This window comes from Galeopterus variegatus, unplaced genomic scaffold (genome assembly GCF_000696425.1).
Source record: "Galeopterus variegatus unplaced genomic scaffold, G_variegatus-3.0.2 Scaffold1052, whole genome shotgun sequence".
NCBI lineage: Eukaryota > Metazoa > Chordata > Mammalia > Dermoptera > Cynocephalidae > Galeopterus > Galeopterus variegatus.
The window spans coordinates 37,849-49,054 of NW_007727163.1; the positions used below are offsets into that span (position 1 = coordinate 37,849).

General features: G+C 49.9%; 1 protein-coding gene across 7 annotated transcripts in view; it reads left to right on the plus strand.

The window, feature by feature from the left end:
• SYT6 (synaptotagmin VI) overlaps positions 1 to 11,206 on the plus strand; it is a 61,987-nt gene that overhangs the window by 9,567 nt on the left and 41,214 nt on the right. For 3 of the 7 annotated variants that reach the window (XR_550625.1, XM_008574455.1, XM_008574456.1), the window contains exons 2-3: positions 259 to 524; positions 2,002 to 2,560. Coding sequence is in view for 4 of the 7 variants with exons in the window: in XM_008574455.1 (XP_008572677.1) it covers positions 268 to 524; positions 2,002 to 2,560 (816 nt within the window). In the remaining 3 variants the exon portion in view is untranslated. Of the gene's footprint in view, positions 1 to 175; positions 525 to 2,001; positions 2,561 to 11,206 lie in introns of those variants that run through there. The other 4 variants (XR_550624.1, XM_008574454.1, XR_550626.1 and 1 more) reach the window with 2 other exon arrangements.

The window sequence follows — 11,206 nt, forward strand, 5'->3', positions numbered from 1 at the left end:
AAGAGTCAACCCTGAAACCCTCTTTCCCTCTGACTTGGCAGCTTTTCTCATGATCGTTCTTCTCTCTTCTTCCGTCTTTGTCCCTTCTGTGTGCCCCCTCTTCCAACAACCTCACCTGCTTCTCCCCACCTCTGTCTGTCTCTGTCCCTCCCTGCCTGGCTCATGCCGAGGGCAGGCACCTCTGTCAGCCTCTTCGCAGTGGTAGTTATTGTGTGTGGCGTGGCTCTGGTGGCAGTTTTTCTCTTTCTCTTTTGGAAGCTGTGCTGGATGCCCTGGAGGAACAAGGAGGCCTCCAGTCCCTCTTCTGCTAATCCCCCCTTGGAGGCCCTCCAGAGCCCCAGCTCCAGAGGCAACATGGCAGACAAGCTGAAGGACCCCAGCACCCTGGGTTTCCTGGAGGCGGCTGTGAAGATCAGCCACACGTCTCCAGATATCCCGGCTGAGGTGCAGATGTCGGTCAAGGAGCACATCATGCGTCACACGCGGCTGCAGCGACAAACCACAGAGCCTGCATCCTCCACCAGGTGAGGGGTGAATCCCTCGCTTCCCTAACCCCCACATATCCACACTCCCTATTCAATACGTGAATGAGATTCCAGCCAGTGAGAAATACAAATAGTGACCCGTGTCCTTTGATTGAAGAGTCTATCAGATGGTGTGACCATGGTGGGCAATCAACTAGGAGATGTGGGGGAAATGGGAGAGTAGGTGGGGGATGTTCTGTGTTTGAGAGAGGGAAAGACTTCAGGCATTGGGAAGAGAATATGCAAAGGCCCAGAGGCATAAAAGTTCAATGTGTGTTTAGGGATATGTCAGTAAAGCCTCAGTAGCTAGAGTCTGCAGTGTATGGGATACAAGGCAAGAGAGTCCTAACATTTTAAGAATAAGGATTTCTTTAAAACCTCTCAGAGTTCCCTGCATGACCACATTTGTATGTATGGCATTTGTTAACTGAAAACAAGAACCACATAATGACAAAAACCTACTCTAAATTCAGAGACACTTTTAAAAGATGTGTGTGCATGTACGAGGCATTGTATTTACCCAAAACTTAGGGCTCTTGTGGATTCTTTGGTCCCTGAAAGGTCTCTCCAGGCTCCCAGTGGACTAACCAAAGGGAAGGAGGTCTGGTTTTCAGAATGGAGGCCAGGAATGAAAGTGCTGGGAGTCACAATGACAGTTTGTCATACAGCCCAGGGCAAGTTGCTCACCTTCCCTAAGCCTCACTTTTCCCAACTGTAAAATAGGGCTAATGACTTTTGTGAGATTGTCGTGAGGAGCCAATGAAAGAATCTGTGTGATAACTAGAGCTTCCACATGCATCACTTATACACCTGGCCCTGTTCTAAGCACGCCACACGTATTAATTCATTTCACCCTCACAGCAATCCTATGCAATTGCTACTTTTAGTATCCTCATTTTTATAGCACAGAGAGGTTAAATAACTTGCCCAAGGTCACATAGCTAGAAAATGACGAAGCCGAAATTAACCAATGCAGTGTGACTCCAAAGCCCATGCTTATAACCACTCCACTGCCTGCCATATAGTAAGTGCTCAGTAAATGGTGGTGGTGATGGTGATAAAGGGAGTGCCATATTGAGAGTAAAAAAGGATGGTCCTTCTCCTAAGGGATCTCATGGTTTAATGGAGGAATCAGAGTCGTGTCTACTAGGAAAGATACCTAGAAAGCAGGCCCCAGAAAGCAGAAAAAATGGTTATGATAACAAAGGCTAAAATTTATTGAGCTTCCTATATGCCAGGCACCATTCCAACTACTTTACATATATTAAGGCACGTAAAGCTCACAACAGCCTTGTGTACAAAGTATGTGCATAGGAAAAGTGGGGCCAACAAGAAGGAGGAAAAGGGGGCTCCACAGGGGTAAGATGAGCCAAGGGCCACCAGGGTTGTGTCTGCCTGCATCCACCTGCATCCACCTGCATCCACCTTCCCCTGAGCCCTGACCACACTCTCTCTGCCCCCTCCCACCCTCCTCCAGGCACTCATCCTTCAAGCGCCACCTGCCCCGGCAGATGCATGTCTCCAGTGTAGACTACGGCAATGAGCTGCCACCAGCGGCAGAGCAGCCCACCAGCATTGGCCGCATCAAGCCCGAGCTCTATAAGCAGAAGTCAGTGGATGGGGACGATGCCAAGTCTGAGGCTGCCAAGAGCTGCGGGAAAATCAACTTCAGCTTACGCTATGACTATGAGAGTGAGACCCTGATTGTGCGCATCCTGAAGGCCTTTGACCTCCCTGCCAAGGACTTTTGTGGAAGCTCTGACCCCTACGTCAAGATCTACCTCCTGCCTGACCGCAAATGCAAGCTGCAGACCCGGGTGCACCGCAAGACCCTGAACCCTACCTTTGATGAGAACTTCCACTTCCCTGTGCCCTACGAGGAGCTGGCCGACCGCAAGCTGCATCTCAGTGTCTTTGACTTCGACCGCTTCTCCCGCCATGACATGATTGGGGAGGTCATCCTGGACAACCTCTTTGAGGCCTCTGACCTGTCCCGGGAAACCTCCATCTGGAAGGACATCCAATATGCAACAAGTGTGAGTACAGCTCTCTTCTCTTGGCTTCTTGAGGATTTACAGTTCTGGGTTGGGTGGGACATATCCCCAACCCCTTACTACCTAGAGACAAATGGGCCTTTGCTCTTCAGTATTGAATAGGGACTCTGGGAACTGCCCAATGGCCCAGACCACCCTGCGGAAGTCCTTGCACTCTGCCCAGGTAGGGGTGGGGGACAACAGAGCCTCCATGTGGGTGAGAAGGGAAAGGAATTTTTAGCAATTGCTTCTGATTGCATGTTCTGGGGTGGTTCTGTCTACCTGCTAGACCTCAGGTTTGCCCCCTATAAGACTATGTTTTATGTCCCTTTGATCATGGGTAAGAATTGGGCCAGGCCCATAGATTGAATCAGATAGCAACATCTACTGAGGGCATTGATGTGTGTTAGAAGCTTAGAATAGGCAATGAAGAACAGGCTGTATCAATCAGGATGAACCAGTTTATGCTGCTGCAACATGCAATCCTAGGACTTTGTGGCTTAAGAAAACCGAGCTTTGCAGCTTGGCTGCAAGGTAGAGACCTTGTTACTCAGGGATTCAAGCCAATGGAGGCTTCATATCCACATGTGCTCTCACAACTAAACATCAAGAGGAAGAGGACATGGCAAGTCATGCATTATTTCTTAACTCTTCCATGCAGAAGTGACACATGTCACTTCCACTCATATTTCATTAGCCAAAGCAAGACACATGGCAACTCCTAAAACCAAGGGGGCAGGGGCAAAGCAATCCTATCATGTGATCAGAAGGAGACCTGCAAAAACTTCATGAACAACACTAATGACTACACACAGCAAAGCTCATTCTCTTAGGCATCGTCTTCCCAGTGCAGCCTGGGAGATGGGGGAGGCCGTCCTGAAAGGAGACCTGGCCAATCCACACCTGGGAGGTGGATGCTGGGCTGTTCACAACTGGAATTAACCAGGGAAGGTTTCACATAGCTGAGGCTCAAGCTGGCTTTTTGGAGAATGGAGGACAGGTTTGGCACAGAGAACTGGAGAGGGCACAGCCAGAGCCCTTGGGTCTGGTGTAGACAGTGCGCTCCAGTCCACTGGGCTGAGGAAGCTGGGCAACGGCCTCCTGCAGGTGTGGCTGGCAAACCTCTCTCTAAGCTCGCCAGGGCAACCAGAGCCCAGCAGGGGCGTTTCCACCAAGCTCCAATGGCCTTGCAGGTGGCGTCTTGAGTGCTAACTGGTTGAGTGTTTCCCTGGATGTTTCTTACACCTTATCTCTGGGGGAGGGGTGACCCCACTCTGTCTGCAAACCCTCCCTTTGGACAGTCAATAGTCAATATTTCTGAGTTGAATTTGTGAAGAGAGGCTGGGAAAATAAGGCCCACTCTGGGGGGCAAAGGATACAAATCTTGATTTGTTCAAAGAGAAGTAGCTTGGTGGGCTCTGCTTCTGCCCCAGGATCTCTGGGCTCATCCAGACCCTGGTGCTGACTTTGACCAATCCAGCCTGATATCCCATAATTTTCTTCACCTTGTTCTCCTGAAATGTCAGCCCCAAGAACAGCACAAGCAGCCAACCGGCAGACAGAAAGGGCGGGCCAGAACAGCAGCTGTGCACAGGCCCCAAGCCCAGGAGCTCGCTCCATAAATCACTCTCAAGTTTACATCTGGTGCAGCTCTCCCCTTGCATCTCCTAAGGCAGTGGCTTCACTATGATGACAGTACTGGTAGAGAAAATCAGCCCAACCCTCCTCACGGTGAGGCCTTGACCCAGGGGCTGAGGGTGGGAATGTGAGGGCCAGGGGCTACGGGAAGCAGACCTCAGCTCAGCCCTGTTAGGAACCTCCTCTGCTTCTCAGCAAAGTCCCCACCTTGCAATCCTGTGCCTTCAGCTCCAGGCATGAATGCAAACCTCAGTCCTGGAATAAGCAGTCTGTGCCCAAGCAAGCCCTTCACCTGGATATAACTTCCCATATTCTAGAGCTCTCTGGCTGTCCCCGCCCTTGTCCCATCCCCACTTCCCCAGCCCAGCTTCCAAAAAAGACAGATCATCCAAGAGCACTGGACAAATCATCACAGTCCTCCCAACATGCAAAGAACATTGTGCTGGGCACTGAAAGGTGAGAGTGGGGCTGGGATAGAAGACAGCCTCTTCAGCCCATAGAAACTTATCATCTAATTACAGAGGCAAGAGATGTCCGTGCAGTAGCTGGCAATGCAAGGCAGCAAGTACTATATACTGTGTGTGGTTTCAAGATCCCTAAGAGTTAGTACAGCTGGGGAAGGTCTCCTGGATAAGAGGAATTAAAGTAGGTGGAGAAGAACTGGTATAAATAACTTGATAGGCCTCCAGGAAAGGGAAGTATTCCAGCCAGGAGCAGAGGGGTCTAGACCCAGGAGTTCCAGAAGCTGTAGAGCCAGGATCATGGCTGCACACCCTGTCTTGCTTGCAGTCTGTCTGAGCTGGACGTTCCTCCTCAGGTGAGGGCCTGGGACCCTCCAGCCCACAGCCTCACCAGCGGGCACACTTCTCAGGAACGGGCAATGACTCAAGCACAGGAAGAGGAAGGAATGCAACAAGGCTGGTTAATTTTTGGGTGCTGGGGAGGCGCTAGTCACAGGCACTGGGAATGACTGAGCACTCAGCGTATATGAAATCCTATAGCCAGCACAGAGGGGACAGTACAGACGAGCACTCACATCACTCCTGCATGCCCCATTCCCTTCCCAGAACTGCACTTTGGACCTGAGCCCAGGAACATGGCAGCTTCTCTGCCCCGTCCAATCTAGTCCCTGAAAAATAACTGACATTCCTGCCTCTCATCTTTGCTTACAAGGTTCCCTCTGTCAGGCAGGACTGTCCCCCACCTCTCTGCCTGGCCCAAACCAATCCACTTTTCAAAGCTTACCTGAGGTCCTTCACTACGTGGCCTTCTTGTCTCGCAGCAACCACCCTTCTGAAGTGTTCTCTGTATCCCTCAGTTATATCCTGAATCACATTCTGTCTTGAAAAGTCTTCCCAGTGGCTCAGGAATAACTTGGGTTCCACATTTGACTTGCTCTTCTGTTTTTCCTCAGGGCTAAGCATAGGAACCCAGCACGTTCTTGTTGAATGACCAATGGCTTGCTTAATCCAATGAAAACTATATATTGATGCACAAGGAAAGGATTGTTAAAGAAGCAGTTGGAGTTAGGTGGGGTTAACCTGGGAAGGCTTCCTGGAGGAGAAGTTCAAGTAGTATTTTGAAAATGAGTAGAGCTAGGCTTGGTGGGGAGAGAACAACTTGTGCATTCAGAGGCATGGTTCAAAGTAGATGGCTTGTGTCTGGGATGGCAAAGAGACACTAACCAGTCAGATCAGGTAGTCTGGACTGAAGCAGAGGCTCAGTGATCCACAGGCTGAGCATAAGGAGAAGCACCGTGAGAATGGGGCTCAGGAGGATGCTCTGTGGTCACAGGAGTGCCACGAATGCTGCCCCCTGTGGCTCCTCGAGCTGGTGTGGGACAGTCAGATTCAGCCCTGGCATGTGGATCCAGGCGGGTTCCTCCCTGCTCCAGTGCTCTAGTTGGTTTGAAGTAGGAAAGCCTGAAGTGTTTGTGTTGTTTTCTCCAAGCCACTGAACAATGAGCCGCAAGGCTAGTGAAGGGGAGGTAAACATCCGGGGAGTCTAGCTCTTTGTTAATTGCAAATCTTAAGCCACAAGGGACACTTACCTCCTCACCCGCAGGTTGTTCTGGAGGGAAGTGTGGGCAGCATAGTTGCTAACATACAGCACTGGCTGGGAGGTGAGAAGCAGGCAAACTGGGCTGCTGGAGTATTTGGAGGCCCCTGGTATTCCACCGAATCAAGAAGCTCAGGCTTGGAAGGAAATCAGGGGAGTTCATCACGTCCATTCCAGCCCTGGGCACGGCTGCCCTTGACAGTCCTGCTGCCCTTCCTCAGGCCTGACTTGACTGAGGTCCCCTGGTGGTCTCCTGAGCATTCCCGGGGGGTTGCCACTGTCTCTCCAACCAGAGCTTCAACTGGAAAAATCACAGTGCTTGTCCCTCACCCCCCCGTCCCCAATCTCATTATTTCTATATAAAGCTGTAGATTTATCATTATAATAGAGCCGCCGTCACCGGGGTTTGCTAACATCTCTGTAATCTTGTAGTTATTGCTACAGAAGCCTCAGACCCCAGTGCACACAACTATTCCTGTTGCTATTCTAGCTCCTTCGCTGCAGTGGGAGATGAAGGCTGTAATTGGGGCTATAAATATGTGTTGTGCTTAGTGCTGCTAATGGACCAGGCCATCTTCCTGCCTGACCGGGTCCCCACCAGCTTAGAGTGTGCGTGTGTATATGCATATGTGTGCATGTGTGCGTGCATGTGCGTGCGTGTACATGCATGTGTGTGCATATGCATGTGTGTGCATGTGTAAGTGTGTTTGAGTATTGTTTGGGAGGTGATGGAGTGTTCTGTGTACTTGCAGGGAGGAAGGGAGGCCTTACATGGTGGAGTAGCCTCTAGCCTGGAAATGAGCAGAACTGTACAGAAAGAGCTCAGGCTTCGGTGCCACACAAACCTGTGCTGCATTCTAGCCTCTGCACTTTCCAGCTCTGAGACCTTAGGACATTATCTAAACTCTGCCTCAGTTTCGACATCAGCAAAGTGGGGGTAATAATGGCATCCAGGTCATAGTGGTATTATATGTACTAAACAAAATAATATATGCAAGTTACCTAGGACAGCACTGTCACAAAGCAGCTTGCTGAGCCCCATTCTCCTGGTGTCCTTCCTGCTGGCTCAGTGTATGGATCACTTTTGTTCTACTCCCAGGCCTGACCTTCCACTTCAGTCCAGGCAGCCTGTTCTGACTGGTTATTGGATATTATTATTCCTGATATGTTTCTAGTCTTAGCTATGCCATCTGTTCTCTGTGTGACCTTAGAAAAGTCACTTCCCCTCTCTGGGCTGCAGTTTCCTCAGTATGAAACCACCTCCAAAGGTCTGAGATTTTCAGCTTTTCAGCTGCTTTCACAGAGAAGTTTTTGGCTTTCTTGATTTCACAGAATAGAGCTACCTGGTCCCAGGAGTGTGGCGTCCATAGTAGATGCCTAACTCCAGGATAATGGACCACTGGGAAAGATCTCCACACATACCTTCCCCTCTCTTAAATGTCCTCCAGGAGGTTCCTGCCCCATTGGAGGCCCCATCAACACCCTTCTTTCTCCTTTTCTGCTGAGGCACTCAGCTCCCTCCCTTTCAGAAACCCCATCACTGGGGTTATGCAGGTTGTTACTTACTGAGCTCCTACTAGGTTCCGAGAGCATGATCTCCTTTATCACATTTCATCCTCACCACAACCCTTATGATCATCCCCTATATGTGAGTAAAGAAACGAAAGTTTGAGGTTGAGTGACTTAGAACAGTGTCATCCAGAAAGAAAGCAGTAGGGCCGAGATTCGAACCCAGATCTTCAACAGAGCCCGTGATCCTTGCACTGCCAGAGGGGAGTATGGTTATATTGCTCCTCGGGACAGAAAATACAATACTGAAATTGTGCAGCTCATCGAGGGATTTAGAAGAGTGTTTTGTTTTATTTTTTCTTTGTGGGCCAGTCAAGTTCTCTCATTCATCTCAAAATCTGATGATTTCAGGGGGCAGCTTTTGTGCTCAGACTTGGATTCTTTTACATTTTTCCCAGTATTCCTTCTGTGGGCACTGGGTTTGACACGCGTTTCTCTTTCATCTAGCAAACATTTATTGAGTGCCAATTATGTGCTGGTCAGTTGCATCACTGAGCACTTGTCAAATATAAGAACTTGGGCTGGGCTACGGAAAGGATGGCAAAGAAAGAGCCCTCTGCCTCAGGGTGCCCAGGCTGATAGGAACTGTAGCTATGCCCTATGGCCCCCAAGCCCCTTAAGCCCCTCATACATGGGGCACACACATGGGGACAGACCAGTTCATGATGCTCACAACACAATTGTGCAAGCTGCTGTACTACAAGCCACGTGCAGAAGTGTTGAGGAGAAATGAGAGAAATGGACAAATGAGATTGGTCCGGAAACATTCATAGAAAAGGAATGTTTTAGGCCAGGCTTTTATAACAGTGAAGGAAAGAAAATGATAAAAGAGAGGGTTCGAGGTAGGAAAGTATGTTTCTCTGTTTTCTTTGGATTGGGGGAAGGAGATCTAGAGAGAACTTCTGTCACATAAGATTGGGTTTCTTTTCTTTGTGTAATAACTACTGACAGCGTAATTACTATGCACCCAGCACCAGGCTGGGAATACAAGGACTTCAACTCCAGTCCTGTCCTCAAGGCCACACAGTCTGATGCAGGAGGCAGGAAAACAGCTCTGCTGTCCTGGGGACACACCGGTCCTCACTGGCCCAGCGTGTTGAGGGAAGGTGGGCCTCCTGAAATGAAATTGCTTTCCTGGCCAGAAAAAATTTCAGTTGTCCACATACTCAAGACAAATAAGATCCAAGAATGGCTACAAAAGGTTCTTTCAAGGGGCCGGCCCGGTGGTGCACTGCTACAGTGCGCTGCTTGGGAAGCGCGGCAGGCGCTCCCGCCGAGGGTTCGGATCCCACATACAGACCGGTTCCCGCTCACTGGCTGAGCGAGGCATGGGAGCAACACCGAGGGTTGCGTTCCCGTTGCCAGTCCCGGGCAAAAAGGAAAAAAAAAAAAAGGTTCTTTCAAGGGGCCGGCCCGGTGGTGCACTGCTACAGTGCGCTGCTTGGGAAGCGCGGCAGGCGCTCCCGCCGAGGGTTCGGATCCCACATACAGACCGGTTCCCGCTCACTGGCTGAGCGAGGCATGGGAGCAACACCGAGGGTTGCGATCCCGTTGCCAGTCCCGGTCAAAAAGGAAAAAAAAAAAAAGGTTCTTTCAAGTGAGCCAAAGAATTGGCTAATTGATCCACTGTGACTCATTAAATCCCCCTGAGATGGAGCCTCCCAATGGCTCATTGACCAGCAGCTTGATGTAGAGCTTTCCAAGTACCCATCTTGGATCTCAGGCTCCCACGTCCAGCCTGACCAGGGGTGAGCAGGAGCACATAATGAATCTTCATCCACTCAACACGTCTTCAGTGAGCTCTCAAAGAGCATACTTGGGTCTTAGGACAACTGGATATTGAAGGAACAAATATAGTCTTTGCTTTCAAAGCTTACTGTTGAGCAGAGGTTTCAGAGCAAGTAAAAATGTTATCATGGGAACAATTATTTAGATTACGTTAAAAGGAAAAAGGGGGAGATAGAGGTGATTATTGATGCTGAGAGAGTGAGTGGGATGGAGATACAGATGGCAGAAGGAGAATTCAGGAACTAGAACTGAGCTTTGGGGACACCCACAGTTGGAAAGGAGGAGGAAGAAGGGTGGCCAGCAAAGAGGGCCCAGCAGGAGATCTAAGAGAACCACTCATTCAGCAGTGGTCTGATTGAGCATGTGCGAGGCACCAAGCACAGTCCTTGGCACTGGGGACGCAGTAGTAGACAAAGTCCTTGCTCTTGTGGAGTTCACACTCTAGTGCAGGGAGGCAAATGAGGAATGTCTGAGAGTGACAAATGGCATGGAGAAGGGAAAGTAGGGAAGTGTGATGGGGAGTGTTGGGCTTGGGGAGGATGGGTGGCAGGGAGGATTGCCAGGTAGAACAGGGTGGTCAGGGGAGAACTCCCTGAGAGGGTGCCATTTGAGCAGACCTGAAAGATGGGAAGGCAAGAACCATGCAGATATCTGGAGGAAGAGAGGTCCAGGCAGAGAGCAAGACAAATGCAAAGACCCTGAGGTGGGAGGGCACCTGGCTTGTTCAAAGAACAGCAGCAGGGCCAGTGTGGCTGGAGCAGAAACAGGCTGGGGAATGGAGAGAAGATAAGGTGAGAGAGGTAAAGGGACAGGAGAGGTTAATAAGGTCCTATAGCCAAAAGTTTAAAAGGGTCATTGCAGCTGACAGGTTGGGAATAGACTCTCCAACCAGAGCAAAGGCAGGGAAATTAGTTGGGATGCTCTTGCCGTGAGACAGAGACAACGGCGGCTTAAGCAAGGATGGTGGGGAGGTGTAAGATGTGGCTAATTTCTGGGTGTATTTTGAAAGTAGAACCAGTAGTATTTGCTGGCAGATAGGGTGTAGGGTGTAAAGTTTAGAGAAATAGGAGAAAAATCAAGATTTTCCAGACTGAGGAACTCAGGATGGAATTGCCATTCTTCAGGTTGGGGCATTCTGGAGGAAGAACCTAATTTGGGAGGAAGATCAGGAGCTCAGATCTGGATATGCTATATTTGAGATACTTTTTGAGGCATCCAAGTGGAGATGTTAAGTAGGAAGTTGGATATAGAGTCTAGAGTCCAGGAGAGAAGCATTGGCTAAAGAAATAGACTTAGAAGATGCCAGATATAAATGGTGTTAAAAGCTATGAGACTAGCCGGTCCGGTGGCGCACTGGATAGTGCGCCGCTTGGGAAGCACAGCGGCGCTCCCGCCCGAGGGTTCAGATCCCACATACAGACCGGTTCCCGCTCACTGGCTGAGCGAGGCACGGGAGCAACACCGAGGGTTGCAATCCCGTTGCCGGTCCCCGGTCCGGTACGGGGGCAACACTGAGGGTTGCGATCCGTTGCTGGACACGGAAAAAGACAAAAGACAAAAGACAAAAAAAAAAAAAAAAAAAAAAAAAAAAAAAGA